Source organism: Erpetoichthys calabaricus, chromosome 1 (assembly GCF_900747795.2).
Source record: "Erpetoichthys calabaricus chromosome 1, fErpCal1.3, whole genome shotgun sequence".
Taxonomy (NCBI): domain Eukaryota; kingdom Metazoa; phylum Chordata; class Cladistia; order Polypteriformes; family Polypteridae; genus Erpetoichthys; species Erpetoichthys calabaricus.
This window is the reverse complement of record NC_041394.2, coordinates 192,301,915-192,318,714: the sequence shown is the minus strand read 5'-3', so window position 1 is coordinate 192,318,714 and position 16,800 is coordinate 192,301,915. Positions and strand designations below refer to the sequence as shown.

General features: G+C 36.5%; 1 protein-coding gene across 1 annotated transcript in view; it reads left to right on the top strand.

The window, feature by feature from the left end:
• Positions 1–16,800, top strand: part of LOC114658458 (ubiquitin carboxyl-terminal hydrolase 15-like) — a 190,725-nt gene that overhangs the window by 35,396 nt on the left and 138,529 nt on the right. Inside the window, 1 exon segment of the mRNA XM_028810532.2 lies at positions 5,734–5,864. Coding sequence (XP_028666365.1) covers positions 5,734–5,864 — 131 coding nt within the window.

Genomic DNA, 16,800 nt, shown 5'->3' with positions numbered 1-16,800 from the left:
AAGCATTCCTGGGTCCGACTTGCAAAGGAGTCTTCTGCCTAACATCGGAAAGTAAGAGGCAGCAGGCAGCACTCAGTGGAAAAAGATTTGTGTGATTTATTTGTATACTTGTGGTAAATTTCTGGAGAGGTGATTGAAAAATGCCTTGTGAGAATAAAAATCCTTTATTTTGTTCTAAAAATGTGTGTTATACTATCGTGTCCTGGGTTTGAGGCTCAGTGGCTCCCCCTTGTGGTCACAATACAAAAAAAAATTTGAAACATCAAGAAGAGACCAAACATTTTGCTTCAGCTGTAAAATATAGATTATTTGCATGGGCTTTTGGTTTTAAACTAGGTGCTTAAGGCTTACATGATAAATAAAATGTTACAAATAGTTGGAAACAATGTTTTGCTTTTTAAAAAGCTGTTGCCCTACTGTACATATTGTCTAATTAAGTTTGGTTGTTCAATTTTCAGTATTTAAAGTCTCAGACCACACAATTTATTGTGTTGCAGATTTAATTTTAAATGAATCAATTTGACATTTTTGTTAATCATTCTACAATCATTAACCCATAATGACAAAGTGAAAACATGTTTTCAGAAAGGTTTGCAAATTCATTAGTAATTCAAAATTAATCAAATTAAAATCTGCACATAATAAAGTTTGAAGAAGGTAAAGGGGTTTAAAGAGCTCTACTTTTTTCTGAAGTGTTTAGGCATGCCTTGTTTAACATTATTATTTTAAAATACAGAGATATTTGAAATACTTATTTTTTTATGCTTTTTTAAAATAAATTTGCTTACTGTTAGACATACAAGTCAATTGTATAATTCATATTGTCAATTTTTTCACATTATAATTTGTTTTTCCATATTGTGGCTCCTGTTTGGTTTTGCACCATCTGCTGGGTGTATTTGTTTGAGCCAAACAACATATCTGGTGTAAGAGAGGTTAGAACATCCTTCAGATGCACTGTACAAAATCTTCCACTGCCTTACCACTAAATCCTACCTAATTTAGCCTTTTCCTTAGAACCAAAGAAAAAGTTTAATTGAACCAAAGATGTACTTATGCCTTTCACAGTTCATTGTATTCCTCAGCTGCATTCTTTTTGGAACAGGTACCTTTATCATCTGAACCAACATAGTAGATTTCTTAAGAAAAAGCAATAATAAAAGGATTAATGGTCCCAAAAATTAAATGTGTTTTTGAAATTTGTAAATTTAGAAAGAAACAAATGTGTATACTGTTCAGTAAAGAGTGTTTTATTTGTTAAAATGAGTGGTCAGTTGTTTTATGTATAAACATATATTTATGAAATTTAGCAATTTACAGCTTTCCCCCTTTTCAAAATAACTGTTTTATAAAAATTCTGGTATGCAAAGAAATTTATTAATACTCTTTTACTTGTCACAAGCCATATTAAAATAAATGTTCATGGTTATGAATACTGAGTTTGTAATGATTTTCAAACTCATGATTATACATAGCTTAATGTAGTCTTCTGAACACAGAGGCTGCAGGTTGGTGACATGTTATTAAATAATATTTGTTGAAGGGAAAATGTCTTAAATTTTTGACTAATGTTATTATTAAATCATCAATTTTCATTTATTTTCATATTATTTGTGCAACAATAAGGCAATTCTTTTGACCAGGGAATTCTTAATATTTTATTCTGTTTAAATTAATGGTAGTTATTTGTTTGCCTTACCTAATCCTGTCGTAAGGGGAGTTTTTCAGAAACACATTAGTTTTACAAAGCAGGTGAATCCTATAAGTACATTTTTATGTTATAAACTTAATACCAAACTCCACTGTAAGTCATGAACACTTCTAGTGAATGTTGCTGTATTGTTTGAATTAGATATTTACATCTTCTGCAAGTGGCAACTTTGAGACACGTTTGCTCATATCATATCTGAACATGTCTAATGATTAGGATTGAATGTTTTCATAGTTTCTATCCATAGTATAATAGGCAGAGCCATTTTTTAGTTGTTCTGGTTTTAGATAGATAGATACTTTATTAATCCCAAGGGGAAATTCACATACTCCAGCAGCAGCATACTGATACAAAAAAAAAACATTAAATTAAACAGTAATAAAAATGTAGGTAAAAACAGACAATAACTTTGAATAATGTTAACGTTTACCCCCCCGGGTGGAACTGAAGAGTCGCATAGTTTGGGGGAGGAATGATCACCTCAGTCTGTCAGTGGAGCAGGACAGTGACAGCAGTCTGTCGCTGAAGCTGCTCCTCTGTCTGGAGATGACACTGTTTAGTGGATGCAGTGGATTCTCCATAATTGATAGGAGCCTGCTGAGTGTCCATCGCTCTGCCACAGATGTCAAACTGTCCAGCTCCATGCCTACAATAGAGCCTGCCTTCCTCACCAGTTTGTCCAGGCGTGAGGCATCCTTCTTCTTTATGCTGCCTCCCCAGCACACCACTGCGTAGAAGAGGGCACTCGCCACAACCGTCTGATAGAACATCTGCAGCATCTTATTGCAGATGTTGAAGGACGGCAGTCTTCTAAGGAAGTATAGCCGGATTCCTATAAAATAAATGTTTCTTTTTTTTTTTATTTTTTTTTTTTATTTTATTAATTTTCATTGTAATCATTCCATACAAATAGATCAATTTATAACCCAACAAAATTGAAGACAAATCAAACCCCACCCCTGAGAAGGAGAGCTTAGCCGAAGGAAAATTGCTTAGGGCTTTTTAATAAGACGACAATAAACAAAAGAAAGGGAGAAATAAATATATATGTAAATAAGAGATGGAGAAGGGGATTAAATGCGGTAATAGTTATTTATCTTATTCTAAAATAATATTGATTAAATCCTGCCAGGTTTTGAAAAAATTTTGTACAGATCCTCTAACTGAGAATTTTATTTTTTCCAATTTCAAATAATATAAAACATCGGTTTCCCACTGACTTATCAGAGGAGAATTAGGATTCTTCCAATTTAACAGAATAAGTCTGCGTGCCAAAAGTGTAGTGAATGCAATCACCGTTTGCTTGTCCTTCTCCAATTCAAGTCCGTCTGGAAGAACACCGAACACGGCTGTTAATGGGTTAGGAGGGATTGTGATACCAAGGCTGCCTGAAAGGCACTTAAAAATTTTGGTCCAAAATGATGTTAGTTGGGTGCAGGCCCAGAACATGTGACCCAGTGAGGCAGGAGCTTGGTTGCAGTGTTCGCAGGTTGGATCTTGCCCTGGAAACATTTTGGACAGTTTTAAGTGAGTCAGATGAGCTCGATATATAATTTTTAGTTGAATAATTCTATGCTTTGCGCATATGGAACTCGAATTAATTCTCTGCTTTGCTACCTTCCACTCCTTTTCTGATAATCTTGATTAAGAGATCTTCTTCCCAATGTCCTCTTGGATCTTTGAAAGGTAGGGACTCTAATAAGATTTTATATAATGCGGAAATGGTGTTTAATTCCTCGAAATTGAGCAGTATTTTTTCCAGCGTTGTGGAGGGTGCGAGGTGGGGGAAATCGGGTAATTTCTGTTTAACAAAATTTCTAATTTGAAGATAGTGAAAGAAATGTGTAGCTGGGAGGTTGAATTTTGAACGCAATTGTTCAAAAGATGTAAATATGTTGTCTATATAAAGATCTCTGAGCATTTTAATCCCAAAACTTTTCCAGGTATTAAAAACTGGATATGTTTGCGAGGGTTGAAAGAGGTGGTTCTCTTGCAGAGATGCCACCGATAAAAGATTTTCCATCTTATAATGCTTTCTAATTTGGTTCCATATTCTGAGTGAGTAAAGCACAATTGGGTTATTAGTATATTTGCGATGACTTACCTTTATTGGAGAGCAGAGCAGGGAGTATAAAGAAGTACTTCAGGATTTTACTTCTATTGCGGACCAAGCTGGTGTATGTTCATTTATTTGTGTCCAGGTTTTTATGGCTTGTATGTTTGCTGCCCAGTAATAAAACTGAAAATTAGGTAGAGCTATGCCACCCTCCGCCTGAGGTCTTTATAGGGTCGCTCTTCGGATACGTGGGTGTTTTGAGTTCCAAATAAATGAGGTTATTGTTGAATCTAACTGTTTAAAAAACGATTTATTGATATATATTGGAATGTTTTGAAATAAAAAGAGATGTTTTGGAAGGATATTCATCTTAACAATGTTAATTCTTCCGGCTTGAGTGAGATGAAGGGTTGACCATCTATGCAAGTCTTGCTTAATTTTTTCCATACAGAGCAGAGCAAAATACAGTATATAAAACAAGGAAGATAAAACATTTTCCAGTGCAGGAGAAATGCCAAGCAAATCTTTGCCAGCTGTAGCTGGAGAAAGACATTTTGCTGATCTTAAAAAACAGACGGGAGCTTAATTTATTAGGCCTCTTCTTAGCAGGGTATTGATGTCTCAGAGTTGGTGTATAAAGCACCAAGCCCACTTTAGGAGTTCACTAATGCAGGCATACATGTATAATGGTGTTTCCTACCTAAATTCAGGTGTCAACCTTTTCAGCAGTAGACTCTTGGAACACTGAAGAAATTAATCATGGACAGTTTTAAAAAAAAAAAATTAAACTTCCTAGTATTTATTGGTATTGCACTATTAGTTTATCCTAAATTCAAAGTTTATCTCATCAGTAATGATAAGAGAGACCGGTTGTGAAGTGTAGTCTCTGATGGGAGATTAGCACTCATCACTGGCGAAGGCAAATACCTCTATACTGTAGGAGACAGTAGAACTAAAGTGGTACTAGCAATACATTAGTTTCCACATTTCTTAAAAAAAACACAAGATCACCTGCTCCGTCTGCCACCAGTGACAGAAGCAATAAATCAAGCACCTAATACAACAGCAGCAACAACATTTATTTATCTATCTATCTATCTATTTATATAGTACATTTTCATAGAAATGGTGTAGCTCAAAGTGCTTTACAAGGTGAAGCTATCTTTTAATAGTTAACAGATAACAATACAAAGCCTGCTAGCATCGTGGAAAGGAAATGAAACCAACCTTCCTGGGTTTAAGCAAACTTGCAGAAAAGTGCATATACTGCAACAGGTGCTACCTCAGAAAGGGCATAAAGCATTGTTCATGGTATTATCCCATGCCAGAACCCATCCCTTAGACCATTTCTTTTATTTATTTGTAGTTGTTTGAATGTATTGGGCTAATATTATTCCATTTTCTTTTTTACCACTGGCTCACAATTTGAAATGGCATGCAGGGTTACTGACTGATGGAGATTAGGTTGGTAGGATATGTTTCTTTTCTTTTCCGAAGTAAAACATACATTTCCCTAACTTTCATTTTTTGGTAGCATTTTTGTTGGTGGAGCATTACATTGTTCCTAATTAGATTTTACCCATTGAAAGACTTGTGAATTAGCCATAAGAAGCAAAATTTTAAATATCAGATATGTATCTTTTCTTGTGACAATATATGAAAATATTTTGGTGACGTATTTATACAGTATATAATCTGTCTTTACAAGGCTATGAATAACAAGGTTACCAGTAATATTTCTATTATTCCCTTAATTGCAAGTTTTTAACTTATACATACACACATGCATATATAAAATATGGCTTATACAAAAATAATTTATAGGGATATATACCAATATCCTAAAAATATGTTTGGATTCCAATTTGAAAGTAATATATTTATGTGTTCATGTTTTCTTAAAAAAGTGCATAAAGCAAACAATTTGTTTCTTACATAGAAAAATAATTATTCCCTTTTTTAACAGATGGTGATTGCCAATTTCTAAAGGACCACCTCATTGATGAACTAGACTATATTTTAGTCCCTACTGAAGGTTGGAATAAGCTGGTCAGTTGGTATGGGTTGGCTGAGAGTCAAGAGCCTATAGTACGCAAGGTATTTTCCCAAAGTTCTGTTAAAAGTCTTAATTGTGCTATCTTTTGTTTTACCTTTGTAGATAAACAGTTTGCATATATTTAAGACTGAACTAAGGAAAGATTTTCATCACTAAAGTAACAGTTTTAAAAGCTTACCAGATTATTGTAATGATTTTAACAGCTCTGTTGGTTTGACTTTAAGTCTCCTGCAAACACTGCAAGATAAATCCTGGTCATTTTTGAAATTTGGCTGAACATTTAGTGTTCTGGGCAAAATAATTTTTTTCAGTTGTGAAGAATTTAAGGTAAGTTCACTTCTTATGCAAAAAGTCTGTATTCACTGGTCAAATGTACTTCAGGTACTTTTTAAAATTTGTGTTATTCAACGACAAAAGCTGACATTTTGCATTGACACACTATGCAAAGCTACAGTATTTCACAGATCTGTTTTTGTGCTTCACTTCCATGATCAGTCTTTTGTAATTTTGAATGGTTAGCTTGTTTCTTCATTAGAAAAACTTACAGCCTAACCCTTTCAAATTGTTTTTTTCTTTCCCACTACTTTGCACTTTGATCTCCTTGTGTACTCAGAGCAGTTTTTCTAAACAGTTCTCTGGTGCCTTAAATGTATCATTTTGCACCGAATTCTGTCCCATTCACTCTTAAACTTGAGATCCCTGACTGCTGTTTAATGCTAAAACCTTTTCATTAAAGCAAATGGAAAATAACTCATGATTTTCATTTCATTACAGCACTTTAAATTCCCCTCTTTAAAAAGCTTTGTCCGTGTCAGACAAAACGGCATGCCCTTTTACTTCACTTGCTATTTTCTCCTGTCTTACTAACTGTCCTGTAATCCTCTTAATCTAAATGTATTTTCACACCTAGTTCATTTGGTGTGTTTTCCCCCAAACTCCAGTTTATTTAGGTAGAGATAAACATGCCAATCTCAGTCTGTTGTGAACCAAAACAACCGTATTGAGACTCTTTGTAAAGGGTGGTCTTGCTGCAATACCAAGCTAACCCTTCATATGAGGTATGAATTTGATCTGAAATAGGACAGATTTCACTAATCGTCTGCTTTTGGTAATTAGGGAATCTCATTCACATCATTAATAAATCAAGAGTTAACATGGAGAGTGTAAAGGACAGCCGGGTCCCATGCCCGGCAGGGACGCCCCTGCTGCATCTGTTCCGGGGGAGCAGCCATGGACCCTTCAATACCTCCCCCGGGACGCTTGGTGGCAGCCTCCCTGGCAGCTAATGATTCCCCAACCCGGCGCATGGCTCCATGGGAGATGGAGTCCTCCACAGCCTGGTTGGGGGCTCGGATGGCCACCAGGGGGAGCAGCATGGAGTCAGCAGCCTGGCTGGTCATAGCTTCAGCCCGACCCGGAAGGGCAATTAGGACCAGGTGGCCAAGCACCTGGAACGCTTCCGGGTGGGATATAAAAAGGGCCAGCCACCACCACTCAGAGAGCCAGAGTTGGGAGGAAGGAGGACTAAGCTTGTAGAGGAGTGGTGGGAGAGAAAGAGTGTGTTGCTTTGTGTTGGACTTGTGTTTTGGGACTGTGTATTACCTGTGGGTCACGGGGAAGACGTGCGCCCACGGGTGAAGAAGAAAATAAAGTCCATTGAGTTTATATGTGCCTCTGTGTCGTTCTGTGCCTGGTCGGGCGCTATATAGTGCTCCTTATTACAAGAGTTAAAAGCATTAAATAGATAAAAAAATAAATATGCATACTTTCAATTCGCATAAACAATTCGCACAATTACCAGTCAGAGTAAGCCTAGCATGTTGTTCAGCCTTAGAGTCTCTCTTTTATGTGAGTTTTATCAAAACAAGTACAGAGGTGCCAGAAATGAACAGCAGTGTTCTGTGAGACTGATGATCAAAGGCATTTAGTGTAATACCACGAAAGTGATGTGTGCAGGTGAGATGTTCTGTCAATATGATCGCTTTTTGAGCTAATGCAGATACAGAGACACTAACTTTAGTGTACTGTATGTAGTAATTGTTAATCAAACTGTTCAATATTAAATATTTATAAGGGTTAAGACAGTAGCCATATGATTTGAGTTAAACTAAATTGAAGTTACAGTCATATGGAAGCTACTGGAAAGTAAATACATCATAAAGTTAAATGAAACTCGCCTGGCTTGTATACTGTTATAAAACTAAAACATATTGAGCTTGCCTTCTTCTGTCCCTCACCTATTTGAAACTTGTCTTGTTGTACCATATGCAGATGTGCATGACTTTCAAGTAGTCTTCCAGATGTTCAATAGGTGTTTTACTTATAAAGCTGTATTTGGTAAATAAACAAATAAATTGTGGAAAATGTGACAGTGCGCTACACTGTTGTTGACCCTTCATGATATTTTTTTCCTAGGTGAGGCCGTGTTTGTCTAAAGTTTTCAAAATTCTGCCGCTCTAGCTAACGTCATAGAATGATTCAGGCAATTGTGTGACGTGTGCAAATAATTTCAATGTTCTAGTAAAGTTCAAAGCAAAAAAAGTTCACATGAAAATGAAGAGTAAAATAGCTATTTCAAAAAAGGAAAAGTTCTTTGTGTAAGATACTTAAGGCTTAGGTAACTTTGTACACTTCTTTAAGTTCCTATCCTACTTTTGCAGAACATGGGTCAGGTCATACATTTATAGAACGGTCAGAAAAGTATGCCATTGTTTTATTTTTAAGCCTATCTAACAATCCATGCTTCTAGCAGACAGGCTATGTTCCTAACTGGCTAATTAGCATTCTATTATTACAGAAATACCTGAGAAAGTTCTATTACATGTTTTCTTACAGGGAGTAAAAGATTATACCATTATCTAAGTAACTATGTGAAACTTTTATTCAGATTAAATTAAGAAAATACTTCTATGAATTTTTAACATCAACCTTCTTAAATTGGTTCTTACACCATGAAAAATATATGTTTCTGGCAATGGAAGAAGTCCATGACCCCCCCCCGGGATGTTTTTTGATATGATCGGTTCATTTGAAAGTTTATAGTGTGAAATGCTACTGAAGTAACTAGAAATTGAAACAAAGTAACAAATCTTCCCCTGATTCAGTACAAAGCAAACAGACTAGGAGTGTGAAAATGCCTTTAAATTGCTCATTCTGTTTGGTGTAAAGCGTACCTCACCCGTGACACTGAACTTTTCCTGCAGACATGCCCTTTGCTGTCACAAAAACATCTTTCAGCTGGGCTCCCTTTGCCTTTACAAAAACGTCTTTCACATGGGCTCCACCCCAACCCTGCTTCTCATTCTGCACAGATGTCCATGCTGCAGAAAGACACGTCTCAACACATTTGTAGTGTAGGTTGCCAGCTGAGTGCTATGCACAGGATCTCCACAGCATTGTCATAAGTGCTTTATGCTTTGCAAAAGCACCTCAAGTAAAAAATAAACAAAAAAAACAAACTAAAAATATAAATAATGTTGTGAAGCCAGTGCATATGACTCATAATTATTTAAACTCCTATTTGTGGTTGATTTTATGGCTTGCTGTCCTTATAAGGACTTGTACACCCAGCAGAAAGGACTAGACTCAGAAATAGAAGCTCAGATTTTCGTGGATTTTGATCTTACATATATTTAAATAACACAGAGTGTTACATAGTAAATTTCGTAGCTTAATTTTTCCGTAGAACTTGACTTTTATCTTGAAGGGATAATTTAAGTGAATTTGTAATTACACCTGATCTTGGAACTATAGCATACAGAGTAGGTTTTATGGGGCTGCAATTGGTGGTCATTGTACGCTAGTCCAATGGAACTTTGTTTCATGTTGGGTTATGCCTTACTGAGCAGTATGCAAACTGTGCCATTTTGAAAGTGACTAGGATGCTGTTTACTTATTAATAATTCCCCATTTAGTTATTTGTTTTAAATTTTGAGGTTCTTTTAGTACATTAAAAAGGAATAAATCAGTCCAAAATTTTTTTTTGTGTGTAAGCAAAAAAATACAGTCGTGCCAATAAGTTTACATACCCTATCAGAATTAGTAAGACTTGTACCATGCTTTAAAGAAAAGAAGACTGAGCAGACAAAACACATTTCATTTACTTTTAATCTCACAGAATAGCACAACCATTGAACAAAATATAGTAATAAGGAAAATAATGAAATGGTCCCTGTTCAGAAGTTTGCATACCCTTAGTTCTTGTAATACTGTGTATTTCCACCTTTAGCATCAATGATAACCTGCAATCTTTTATGATAGTGGTGGATGAGGCTCTTGGTTTTCTCAGGTGGTTGAGCTGCCCATTCTTCTTGGTGAAAAACCTTCAGGACCCATAAATTCTTTGGTTGTCTTCTGTGAACTACATATTTGAGATCTTCACAAAGTGTATCACTTTGATGTTAAAGTCTGGGATGGCCACTCTAGCACCTTCATTTTTTTTTCTGCTGTAGCCACTGAAGGGACAACTTGGCCTTGTGTTTTGGATCGTTGTCATGTTAGAAGATCCATATCCATCCCATGTGCAGCTTCCAGATGATCATCTTTCTGGACTGTCCAATATTTTCCGGTAACTTGCTGCATTCTTCTTGCCATTAGTTTTCACAGTTATATGTGCCACTGTAGCTCACACACCCCCAGAACATCAGAAATCCATCTCCAAGCTTCACAGTAGGGATGGTATAGTTTTTGTCATGGGCCTTGTTGCATCCTCCCCAAACATAGCATTTATGGTTATGACCATAAAATTAAATTTTGGTTTTATCACTCCAAAGGAGTTTGTTCCAGAAATTGTGAGGCTTGTCTAGATGTAGTTTTGGCATATTGTAAGTGGGCTGTTGTGTTATGTTGGCACAGTAAAGGCTTTTTTTTTCTTGCAACTTGACTATGTCGTCCATTTTTGTTAAAGTACCTCCTTATTGTGCATCTTGAAACAGCAACATCACTTTTTTGCAGCGTAGCCTGTATATCAGCTGAAGTGGCTTGTTGGTTTTGCTTGTCAGCTCCACAAATGATCCTGACCTTGGCTTGGTAACAACATAACCCCTAACTTTCCACTTTTTTTTATCAGAGTTTGAACACTGCTAACAGGCATTTTCAGACCTCTGGATATCTTTTTGTATCCTTTTCGTGATTTAGACAATTCAAGAACCTTTTATTCCAGGTCTTTTGTTAGTTTTTTTTACTTTCCCCATGGCTCTGTATCCAGCAATGACAGTGCAGCTCTGCATGAATTTAAATTGACTGTTTATACACAGACACTAATTATAATCAAAGAAGTTACCCTTAATTTGAACCTGTGTGTGTCAACTTTTTTGTGTATTATCAGCCCCAACATTCAAGGTTATGTAAACTTTTAATCAGGCCCATTTGGGTGATTTCAGTTATCATTACGATTTACAAAGGGCATACACAATTATGCGATAATATATTGCTTCACCTGAGCACACTCCTAATTAAAAGGAATGCTCTCTGCATGAGTACCTACATTTTTCAAACAGTGGTCATTTCACAGTGGAATTTCACAAATTCTGCCAGGGTATGTAAAATTATGAGCACAACTGTATTACCAGCATGGTGTTTGTAGGAAGGAAAATACTATAGGCAGTTGTTGCTGAGTGGGTGTGCAAAGATTCAAAGTATTCCACTACATGGAGGAAATTCTTCAGTTTAAGAATTTGAAAGAATCGTTCAGTAACAGAAGGGAACAAACTCATATCTTTTCCATTCCACATTCATATTGCAAGTTACAGATTGGCACTTTCACCCTCCATTTTACAAACTCATGTAACCACCAAAATTAAATGCTTACCCATTCTAAATATTGTTGTTCTCATTGTCATTGGTACAGGTTAGGTTTTCGTGAGCATAATATAATAGTCTTACCTATGAAAGGTTTAAAATCAAGAATGTGAATATCATGGCAAGGAATAGTGTATACTGTAGTTGGATTTGTTTTAGTCTTTGTCGTGGTCCAAAATGGAAACTTTTGATACTGTTCTATGTATGCAAGATTCAAATATATGACCCTTGGTATTGTTTTGTAGTCTATTTCTATTTAGATTTCACATTTATGTATGGAAACCCTGTTTTAATTATAGAGTGATCAGAGGTCTTTGACTATTTAATTGCATAGATAAAAACTGCAGGCTAGTATGTAAACTGTCTTAATAGAAGTACTTGCAAGCACATTTTACCTATGACTGTGGAGTTTAAGATGAAAGGCAGTATAGACGTAATGCCTACATAGTAGAGTTGTTCCAATTAGGATTTTTGTATCCAGTACTTGTAATCAATTTATTTTATGAAAAAAAGCATGTGATTTTAAGTCTGTTTATTTTTTTGTTTCACTGTACCATCTGCCAATGTTGAATGTAATTCAGATAAGAATGTGAAATCCAAAATTTGGAGTAATGATTGTAAGAGGTTTTAGAAGCCTTTTGGCTTTTTATTCACAGTCAGAATTGTACACAGGAATCTTATTTTTTCTAAAACTCTTGGTTCAAATTCCCATGCATTATTAATTTTCTTGATATTCAATGACTGTGGTTTCATATATCCAGCCATGTGTTTTCTAAATTCACTTTTCACCACGTCTGTATTGTATATAAAGAAGAAGTGTGACAGGGTCAGTTTTTAGTACAGGTTTTCAGTATATGTACCTGTTTTAAGTATCCCTGAACCCAATTTGATCACTATCTCGGTTTATTTGTGTGTGCTAAGACATGCCCCTCTGGAAACAATAATTTAAAAATGTTCACTAAATATGAATGAAACATGGAATCATTATTATCTTTGTACAATGCTAGAAGTCTGTTGGTTTTGAATGATTTCATTGTACAGCATTGTCTATAGGTAGTGCAGGTATGTACTTTAAAATTCACTGTACTATATACATTATGTATATATATGACTGAGGATTCTAAACTTAAATTGATATTGCATTTATTTTGGCCTAAAATATATTTTCTGTTTCTCGGTATGGCCAGGAAACTCCCCAGACCTTAGTCCCATTCAGAACCTGTGGTCAATCCTCAAGAAACGGGTGGACAAACAAAAACTCACACATTCTGACAAACTCCAAGCATTGATTATGAAAAAATGGGCTGCCATCAGTCAAGATTTTGCCCAGAAGTTGATTGACAGCTTGCCAGAACAAATTGCATGTCTTGAAAAAGAAGGGCCAACACTGCAATTATTGACTCTTTGCATAAACTTAATGTAATTGTCAATAAAAGCCTTTAAAAATGCTTGTAATTATACTTCAGTATACCATAGAAACATCTGACAAAAGATCTAAAAACACTGAAGCAGCAAACTTTGTGAAAACCAATACTTGTGTCATTCTCAAAACTTTTGGCCACGACTGTAGAACGTGGTACTAGACAAGGATGCCCCTTGTCACCACTGCTATTTGCAGTCACCATTGAGCCACTGGCTGTTTACTTTCGAAATACCTCAGAGATGAAAGGGAGTTTCTGAGAAGGACTTGAACAGAAAATATCACTGTATGCAGATGATGTGATACTGTATATATCAGACTCACAAAATTCTGTGCCTACAGCCTTATCAGCACTAGCAGAATTGCAAAAGATATCTGGACTTAAAATTAATTTGAACAAAAGTGTGCTCTTTCCAGTGAATTCTCTAGCAAACAACATCAGATTGGACACCTTCCCTTTTATTATTGCAGATCAGTTTAAATACCAAAACAAAACACTTAACAAGGTAATGCTAAGGTTTCCTTCCTTTTCTACTTTAAAATATTGCCTGACTTCCTTTACTGCCACGTCTCTCCTTATAGCCTCGCCCACAAACATCTGCATTATTTCCATTTCTGTGTTTCTCTCTTCTTTCCCTTGCTTTGCTCAGATGTTTTGGCTTATAATTTCTTATGTGCTCTATCATGGCCTTACTTAGTGTGGTGTCAAAAGAACCTAATGCAGTCCATTGAGAACAGAGACCATTCATCCTCTTATGCCATTTCTATGACAGTTTCTTAAAAAGCTCCTAGTGTAAGGGAGCTTTCTGACGATATTTCCATGGGCACTTCTTTCTCTGTCATCACTGCTCCCTGCAGTCTCGGACTCCCAACTATAAGTCTCAGATTTGGGCTTTAGTTAAAATCTGGCTCTGTTTAACAAAAGATTTGTCTTAGTGTGACCCCTGGCACCACAGGTCTTTCTTTCCCACTTCAGGGATACCAGTTCACTCTCCTCAGGATTACGCTAAATACTACTCTGGGATCTGAAAACACCTGTCCTGTAACTCCTTTCCTCTTCTAAAAACCTGCCTTCAAAATGTGTATTTTCACACCATGTGTCTCCTGCAGAAACTTTTCAATGATTTGCGCTCTATGTATGTTTTGTGTCATAAACCTCCTGTTTTAACTTTCCCACAATTTATTGTCTCCTAGGTAAATTTGTACTATATTTCTATATTGGGCTTCAGCTGTCCAATACTCATGCAGGACTATTCCAGAGTATTGGTCTGCTGCACCTGCTACTTTTCTTAATCTTTCTTCTACTGTTTTTAAAAGTTCTTATTTCTAGCCCACTGTCATATATATCTGGCTTCTTTCACCACTGCTATCTTATCCTTCCAGTTTATTTCATTCGGCATGTGGGGATGGTTTTCTCCCAATGAATATGTATGTATAGGTAGTTAGACTACAGTCTCATTCCCATAAGCCACACTTCTATAATTTTTGTACTATGTCAGGTCCTGCCTATAGTTTATATTTAGTGCAATTCTTTCTTTGGTACCAGAAACACGGAATTCCCCATGGCAATATTTCCCCCAAAATCGCCTTCTAACTGTGATTAATTCAAGGGTTATAAATCTAAATGCCAATTCCTGTTTAAAAAGCCTCACTATATACCCTTGTTATCTTTTTGCTTCTATAATTTTCATTAATATTTCTCAACTCTGTTTTCCTCTATACTGACTGCATGAGCCACCCCACATCTAAACTTTCTTAACAGCACTTATATTACTAATGCTAGTTCTGCCTGTTTTACTAGCATGCCCTTGAATGCTCTCAATTGCCACCTTTCCTCGTTTACATGTGCCATGTTTGTAATTTTATTATTAATTTAATTTGAACTATGTTATTCCTCACACCTCTGAGCTGTAACAGTGACTATTGTATTAAACTTTCTCAGTGTGTATTTATGAAAAAGGTGACCTTATTATAAAATCTTACTCATGCTCTTTATGTGCTTAGGTGACTTACAGTATCTCTTGTTACACACTACTTTGGTTCTGGATCTCATTTACATGTCTTGTCTCTGAGCCTGTGGCTTTTTCTAGTACCACTGAAAGACAGTGGAGCTCATGCATATTCACTTACAGTGCACCATTAGACACTCAGTCACCCCTTTCCTAGGGATATATATGTATATATACATGTTTGTATGCGTATACAGTATGTGCCTATACTTAATCAATATTGGCTTATTTATACCAGTATGAATGCTATGCTAATTATTTACACTAACCGGAAAGCTACATTAAGGGCTCATTTATACTTCACGCTCAGAACGCGTACGCGCCCGTATCATGGCCGCCACGCGTTCTGAGCGTTCATTTGATGCATCCTCTGAGCAGGTCCTCAGAAATTAACGCGACACATGCATGATTTGCAGTACCAGCAAAAAGTAGGAGGGCGCAGGGTGCTAAAAGTTGGAATGTGACGTCAGAGTCTCTGTTTACTATCTACATGTGACAGAAAGCCGCTTTGCGGATCCTACGAGATCAGTGTGCGCGCTTCGATATTTGATAAATGGTTGGATGTGGTGAAGCAAAATGCCGACATACAGATGTATTCATGGTGCTTTTATATTCAAGCGTCGCATATTCCCGATCGTAATGACACGATACATTTTAAAAGTCTCACATACTGTCTTCTGTGCTCTTTTTTTTTTTTTTCTAGGGCTTCCTCTGCTCCTGACAGCAGCGAATCTCCAGCAATAGATCGCCACACTGAGCACATTAAATGTATGATATTCCAACTCTCTGCACATTTAGAATCCTTAGATTTATACTTGATATCACTTTCATGATGAAAAGCATTAAATTATGTATATTACATTTTACAGATAAATCGGTAATTTCGTTTAAATAATGAATACTGTTAATAATTATACACATGGAGTGACACAGTGGCGGAGCGTTAGCACTGTTGTCTTGCAGGGAGTCATGTCGCTGATATTCCCTGCCTGGAGTTTACACATTTTCTTGCTGGGTTTCCTTAATGTGCTCCAGTTTCCTTCCAAAGATATGCAGATTTGGGGATTTGGTGCCGCTAAAATGATGCTAGTGTATGTGTGTGCTTGTATTCACCTTGCGATGAGCCGAGGCATCGTCCAGGGATTGTTTCTCACTCGTGCCCAATGTTTGCTGGAATGGACACATCCCTGGATTTAATCAATAAACATCCTTTTCAGAGATATTGCGGTAAGGTGTCATTGGAATTTAATTGGTGTTCTAGGCAATTCACAACACAGAGAAGCCGAACATGTTCTCACCGTGATAACATCTCGCACTACCACCTGGTGGATTCCTCCAGATTTTCGTAAAGTACGCGCGCAAGTATAAACACTTCAACGCTTGCGTAGCAGGAGCGTCCGCTGCAGCATGCGTGGCGTCGCGTGAAATATAACTCCGGCCTAACACTTAACCATACAAGGGTATAGTATGCTTATGCCTTAAAAATTTATGCAAGCTTTTGCATAAAGCTATATTCAGCCCCGTGCAAGATTTATACATAGTCAAAAAGTCAGCAGTTTCCTCGCATACCCCATAACCCTTGTGCTAAACTATTATATTTAGAAAACTATATTAACCTTGTTTTTACATATGCTTCCCAGCACTGAGCCTGCACTAAACTATCCATTATACAAAGACTTTCCTAACGCTGTCTTTCCCTATGCTAGCTCACTTACCGCACCTGTCTCGATTTAGCCCTCTCAATGCTGC